Source organism: Seriola aureovittata, chromosome 15 (assembly GCF_021018895.1).
Source record: "Seriola aureovittata isolate HTS-2021-v1 ecotype China chromosome 15, ASM2101889v1, whole genome shotgun sequence".
NCBI classification, from domain to species: Eukaryota; Metazoa; Chordata; class Actinopteri; order Carangiformes; family Carangidae; genus Seriola; species Seriola aureovittata.
In genome coordinates, this window is record NC_079378.1 from 765,001 (window position 1) to 772,500 (window position 7,500).

At 40.1% G+C, this 7,500-nt stretch overlaps 1 protein-coding gene across 5 annotated transcripts in view; it reads right to left on the minus strand.

Moving 5' to 3' along the window:
* LOC130182457 (rap1 GTPase-activating protein 2-like) overlaps positions 1-7,500 on the minus strand; it is a 33,390-nt gene that overhangs the window by 12,584 nt on the left and 13,306 nt on the right. For all 5 annotated transcript variants that reach the window (XM_056397423.1, XM_056397419.1, XM_056397422.1 and 2 more), the window contains one exon: positions 1-16. This exon is cut by the window's left edge and continues 71 nt beyond it. Coding sequence is in view for 4 of the 5 variants with exons in the window: in XM_056397419.1 (XP_056253394.1) it covers positions 1-16 (16 nt within the window). In the remaining variant the exon portion in view is untranslated. The remainder of the gene's footprint in view (positions 17-7,500) is intronic.

Here is a 7,500-nt window from a genome sequence, read left to right on the forward strand (position 1 = left end):
CAGGAGCTCCTGTTTGCTGAAACAAGGACAAACAATCATCAAAATTCATTCTTCACAAACCAGCTGAAACACTTTATTTATACACAGACTGACCTACTGAGGTCTGACCTCTGACCCCCGACCTCCTTCCACTGTGTTGTACTTTACACTTTAAAGCTGCTCCAGTGTAAAGGTCTGTGTCCATGTGTAGTGTGATTATAGATCAGCTCTAGCTTCTATATTAATACTGTGAAAGTATCAAAGCCTCAGTCCACAGAGAAATGCACACAGCCTGTATTCAGAAACTGAGCCTTAAAACCAGCCGTCAGGACTTCTGGAACTTTGTGATGTCACAACAAAGCAGTCACCAAGCCCCGCCCACCTGGACCCACCATCCAAACCTTGCAGGATTTGATTTCTCTGAGTGTTTTTACCTGAAATCTGCTATATTTTTATTGGATCAGTCAGAAAACAGTCAGCCAATCAGAAGAGAGGCTCAGAGCCTCCTCTCTTCTGATTGGCTCACCGACCTGTTGTTACTAGAGCTGCAGAGAGAAGCCTGAGAGAGGAGATGTAAAACTACACTGAGATGGTTTTTATATCTTCTGATGGATCAACACTTCAGATAAAAGACAGAAGAAGAAGAAACGAGCTTTAATGTTTTTGTTTATTAACCCATTAATGAAGACGACACTGACACCATCGCCTCTGAGTTGATGTGTTGAACTTGTAACAAACATGTCGTGGTGTCAGTGTGTTTGGTCTCCACCAGCTCAAGCTGCTGATGCTCCATGTGTTTGTGCTGCTTGTTCTTTTTAATGTCCTCACTGCTCATAAATCAAATCACTAAAGGGAAAGTATTGATTATTTAAGTGCTGATCCTGGAGCGTCGAGACATTACCTCAGAGGTAAAACCAGAGTATCAGTATCAGCTTTATCACACTACACAATAAAACACACCTGCTGCCCTGTGTGTGTGTGTGTGTGTGTGTGTGTATGTCCTGATTTAACTGAGCGTCACACATCATCATATTTTGTCGCAGAGGAGTGATGAGTCCGTCTCTAAAGATAGAGCTACAATCTGTCACACACACACACACACACACACACACACACACACACACACACACACACACACACACACACACACACACAGTAATCATCTGCGCCAACCAGCCAGAAGACCATTAATTTCCTTCGCCCTGAGGCGAGTCGACGAACACCGCTCACCACGGTTGCCATGGTTTCGCCAGGTGTCTAAAAAGAAGATGTAGACCTGGATTAAACTTCTGGGGAATGTGTCAACAGCCAATCACATCACTGCTCAGGTGTCATGGTTTTGACTCAGACTTAGATGTTGATGAGTCATGATTTGACCTGGACCTGAATATTGATGAGTCACTCTTAGATTTGAATAATAATAACATGAGTTTTCAAACTCAGACTTGAACATCGTTGAGTCAAACTCGGAAACTGCTGAGTCGTACTTGAACATCGCCAACACAAAGAACCAGCAGCTGCAGTTCCTCTAACGACCACTAGAGTCTGGCTCCAACACTGAGTCAGTCCCCATAGACTCCCATGTTAAAATGTCCAACTTTACAGCAGAAATCAACATGTTTACAGCCTGGTACAAAAACTGTTTTGGTCTCTAGAGCTGATTTCCTCCTTCATGACACCTGTTTATATAACTCACCTGTTTATATAACTCACCTGTTTACATTTTATTAAGGACTACAGTTATGGAGGGTTGAGGGCGTGGTCTCTTTGTTGTAGGACCAAAGCAGAGAAACTTTCCTCACAAGAAGAAGAAAAACATTTCCACTGGAGGAAAATGTGAGGGAACGTTTTTAATATCAGGATGTTCAGAATAAAGATGTATATAATAAACAAACAACTACTGAACATACTGCACTTCCTGTTCCTCATATTCCAACATTTATATATATTTCATATGTTGCACCAGTTCACACACTTAAAATACAGAATAACCTGCAGCCTACATGATGCTGCGTTAATGCTAACTGCACAACGACAATAAAGTTGAATTTAAACTCACCCCCCCACCCCCTCCCCCTCCCATCCCATCATGCCTCCAGAACTCTTACTTGTCCTCCTCCTCTACTGTCCCTTCATGAGTCCAAATTAATTTCAGCAAAGTGACATTTTCACTGAAAAGAGATAAAAGTGGAACAGCCAGAGGGCCAGCAGCCACACAGAGGGGTCAACGACCTCGTGTAACTGTGTGTGTGTGTGTGTGTGTGTGTGTGTGTGTGTGTGTGTGTGTGTGTGTGTGTGTGTGAGTGAGTGAGGGACAAAAAGTGAGGGATGTTACATAAAAACCTGTAAAAGAAAAGGGAGAGAGAGAGAGTGGAGCTCGACCTTCCAGCGCATCACTGTAATAAATTCATCACATTTGATTGAACAGGAGAATCATGAATCTTCTCGTCAGATTCAGTCGTGACGACGAGGTCGAGAATTAATTAACGAGTGCATGAAATTACGAAGGTTTCTGTGTCATTGTCTGAATCAATCAAGCTGATTGTTTGAGGTCAGTCTGTGAATGAGTTTTTAACACTAATTAATTCATTAAAACCTGACGGTTTATTCAGGTCAAAACCTTATTGTCAAAAAGATTTTTAAATAAATGAGCCGTTATCTCTAATGACGAAAGGAAACTCCCCCTTTTTAAAAAAAATTTATCTACAAACATTTATCCATTTTGTATTTATATTTATTATTTTATTTATTTATGTATTTCAGCCCATCACCACGTAACTCCTTCCACTACTGAGTGTTTCAGCAGGTGAGTGAAGGAAGTCTAATGAATAATTACTTTTAATTTATTGCTGGTTCTGACCCTGAGGGAGAATTCAGTCCAACACAAAGGTCATCGAGAGGAAGGAGGAGACACGAGACCTGCTGAGAGGGAGAAGGTCACTCTGTGGGGGGGCGTGTGTGTGTGTGTGTGTGTGTGTGTGTGTGTGTGTGTGTGTGTGTGTGTGTGTGTAAGAAGAAGAAGAAAAAAGAATAAAAGTCCGAAATCACTATTAAAAAACTGGAAAATAAACAAATACAATAGAGAAAACATCGTGGAACAGGAAGTTTTAAGAAGACTGATGATTTTTAATGAAGCTACTGAATATGTGTGTGTGTGTGTGTGTGTGTGTGTGAGATAAAAACCTCCTGAGCTTCGGTTTAAAATAAAACCCGTTTCCTGACTCTCCTGGCTCGTTATCTCCTCTGACATCTGCATGTCAGAGGAGATAACATCACCTCCAACACACACACACACACCACACACACACACACACACACACACACACACACACACACACACACACAACACACACACACAAACACACACACACACACCACACACACACACACACACACACACCACACACACACACAGTAATCATCTGCGCCAACCAGCCAGAAGACCATTAATTTCCTTCGCCCTGAGGCGAGTCGACGAACACCGCTCACCACGGTTGCCATGGTTTCGCCAGGTGTCTAAAAAGAAGATGTAGACCTGGATTAAACTTCTGGGGAATGTGTCAACAGCCAATCACATCACTGCTCAGGTGTCATGGTTTTGACTCAGACTTAGATGTTGATGAGTCATGATTTGACCTGGACCTGAATATTGATGAGTCACTCTTAGATTTGAATAATAATAACATGAGTTTTCAAACTCAGACTTGAACATCGTTGAGTCAAACTCGGAAACTGCTGAGTCGTACTTGAACATCGCCAACATGAAGAACCAGCAGCTGCAGTTCCTCTAACGACCACTAGAGTCTGGCTCCAACACTGAGTCAGTCCCCATAGACTCCCATGTTAAAATGTCCAACTTTACAGCAGAAATAAACATGTTTACAGCCTGGTACAAAAACTGTTTTGGTCTCTAGAGCTAATTTCCTCCTTCATGACACCTGTTTATATAACTCACCTGTTTATATAACTCACCTGTTTACATTTTATTAAGGACTACAGTTATGGAGGGTTGAGGGCGTGGCCTCTTTGTTGTAGGACCAAAGCTCAGAGAAACTTTCCTCACAAGAAGAAGAAAAACATTTCCACTGGAGGAAAATGTGAGGGAACGTTTTTAATATCAGGATGTTCAGAATAAAGATGTATATAATAAACAAACAACTACTGAACATACTGCACTTCCTGTTCCTCATATTCCAACATTTATATATATTTCATATGTTGCACCAGTTCACACACTTAAAATACAGAATAACCTGCAGCCTACATGATGCTGCGTTAATGCTAACTGCACAACGACAATAAAGTTGAATTTAAACTCACCCCCCCACCCCCTCCCCCTCCCATCCCATCATGCCTCCAGAACTCTTACTTGTCCTCCTCCTCTACTGTCCCTTCATGAGTCCAAATTAATTTCAGCAAAGTGACATTTTCACTGAAAAGAGATAAAAGTGGAACAGCCAGAGGGCCAGCAGCCACACAGAGGGGTCAACGACCTCGTGTAACTGTGTGTGTGTGTGTGTGTGTTGTGTGTGTGTGTGGTGTGTGTGTGTGGTGTGTGTGTGTGTGAGTGAGTGAGGGACAAAAAGTGAGGGATGTTACATAAAAACCTGTAAAAGAAAAGGGAGAGAGAGAGAGTGGAGCTCGACCTTCCAGCGCATCACTGTAATAAATTCATCACATTTGATTGAACAGGAGAATCATGAATCTTCTCGTCAGATTCAGTCGTGACGACGAGGTCGAGAATTAATTAACGAGTGCATGAAATTACGAAGGTTTCTGTGTCATTGTCTGAATCAATCAAGCTGATTGTTTGAGGTCAAAAAAAAAAATAAAACCCGTTTCCTGACTCTCCTGGCTTGTTATCTCCTCTGACATCTGCATGTCAGAGGAGATAACATCACCTCCAACACACACACACACACACACAAACACACACACACACACACACACACACACACACACACACACACACACACACACACACACACACACACACACACACACACAATCACGTTACCATGATACACTGATGTCAAAATCTCCTCCGGGCCACATCATGACAGTTTCAGTTTGAGGACCGAGACTCTTCTGAACTGAACCTGTTTCACCACGTGTTTGCTTGTTGTAGTTGACGTTCATGATTAAAGTTTAGACTTACAACAAAAACAATAAAACTTTTTGCTCCTGGAGCTTTGTAAGATTCTCCGAGCTAAATACAAAAGCAACAACATAAAACAACACAAATACAAAATCAACAACACAAATACAAAAGCAACAACACAAATACAAAATCAACAACACAAATACAAAGGCAACAACACAAATACAAAGGCAACAGCACAAATACAAAAGCAACAGCACAAATACAAAATCAACAACACAAATACAAAGGCAACAACACAAATACAAAGGCAACAGCACAAATACAAAAGCAACAACACATATACAAAGGCAACAACATAAATACAAAGGCAACAACATAAATACAAAGGCAACAACACATATACAAAGGCAACAACATAAATACAAAGGCAACAGCACAGATACAAAAGCAACAACACAAATACAAAGGCAACAACACAAAAAAACACAAATACAAAAGCAACAACACAAAAAACACAAACACAAAAGCAACAATATAAATACAAAGGCAACAACATAAAACAACACATATGCAAAGGCAACACAAAACAACACATACAAAGGCAACAACACAAATACAAAGGCAACAGCACAAATACAAAAGCAACAACACAAATACAAAATCAACAACACAAATACAAAGGCAACAACACAAATACAAAGGCAACAGCACAAATACAAAAGCAACAGCACAAATACAAAAGCAACAACACAAATACAAAGGCAACAACACAAATACAAAATCAACAACACAAATACAAAGGCAACAACACAAAACAACACATTTACAAAGGCAACAACACAAATACAAAGGCAACAACACAAATACAAAATCAACAACACAAATACAAAGGCAACAACACAAAACAACACATATACAAAGGCAACAACACAAATACAAAGGCAACAACATAAATACAAAATCAACAACACAAATACAAAATCAACAACACATATACAAAGGCAACAACACATATACAAAGGCAACAACACAAATACAAAGGCAACAACACAAATACAAAGGCAACAGCACAAATACAAAAGCAACAACACAAATACAAAATCAACAACACAAATACAAAGGCAACAACACAAAACAACACATATACAAAGGCAACAACACAAATACAAAGGCAACAACACAAATACAAAATCAACAACACAAATACAAAGGCAACAACACAAAACAACACATATACAAAGGCAACAACATAAATACAAAATCAACAACACAAATACAAAGGCAACAACACAAATACAAAATCAACAACACAAATACAAAGGCAACAACACAAAACAACACATATACAAAGGCAACAACACATATACAAAGGCAACAACATAAATACAAAGGCAACAACATAAATACAAAGGCAACAACACATATACAAAGGCAACAACATAAATACAAAGGCAACAACACAAATACAAAAGCCACAACATAAATACAAAAGCAACAACACAAAACAACACAAATACAAAAGCCACAACATTTCACTTACTTAAGTTTCTGAAGCAGATTGACAAGTAAAATGTTGTTGCTAGGTAACTGTTGACATTGCTGTGTGATTGTCACAAAAAATGAGCAATGTTTTTCAACATATTTACGTTTTCATATTTATTTACTTTTGTCGCACTTTTTTCATTTTCATATTTACAGTTATAGCGGTAGTATAGACGGACTGCTGCTCATTTCATTGTGGCTAAGTTTGCATTAGTGTTGGTGCTTTTGCATCGTGTCGACCCTCTGGGCACCTTATCTACCGGCTGCTGGTGCTGCGTTTACAGTCTGTACTGTTTAAACACCTTTAGTTCAAGTCCTTCATACAGATGTGCACATGTGTGAATGCAGCAGTGATGAATAAACCTGAGAACAGGAGTAACAGCTGTAAACAGAGTAGGTCTGAAGTGAGTCTTTACTCAGCTGTAGAGACAGTGGGACGGTGGCTCAGCTCCGGCTCATTTTCCAGCATGTAACGTCATGAAAAATGTATTTGTGATTTCTTTTCCAGCCAGGAAGCCTCCTGGGCTCTGAAGGAACATCAAAGCTGTTCATTAAAATTCAAAGTTAACCCTCAACTTCCTGCACCATGAATTGGTAATGTGACAACAGCAGGATGCCAAATTTTTTAACGGAGCAAACGGCTGGTGTTTCATGCTTAATTGCTTTAACTGTAACTTATTTTAAAACACTGATTCAGCCGCAGCTTCAGTTCACTTCTGTTAACGTAACGTAATTCAGTCACCGTTACCTGCAGTCAGTCTCTAATGCCTCTACTGCTGCGATCTGACTCTGTGACGAGAGTCCCACCTCAGAGACGCTGCCTTTGTCCAACATAGTGAGTCATGGTGGAAAACAACAACAGACAATGTCCCAAC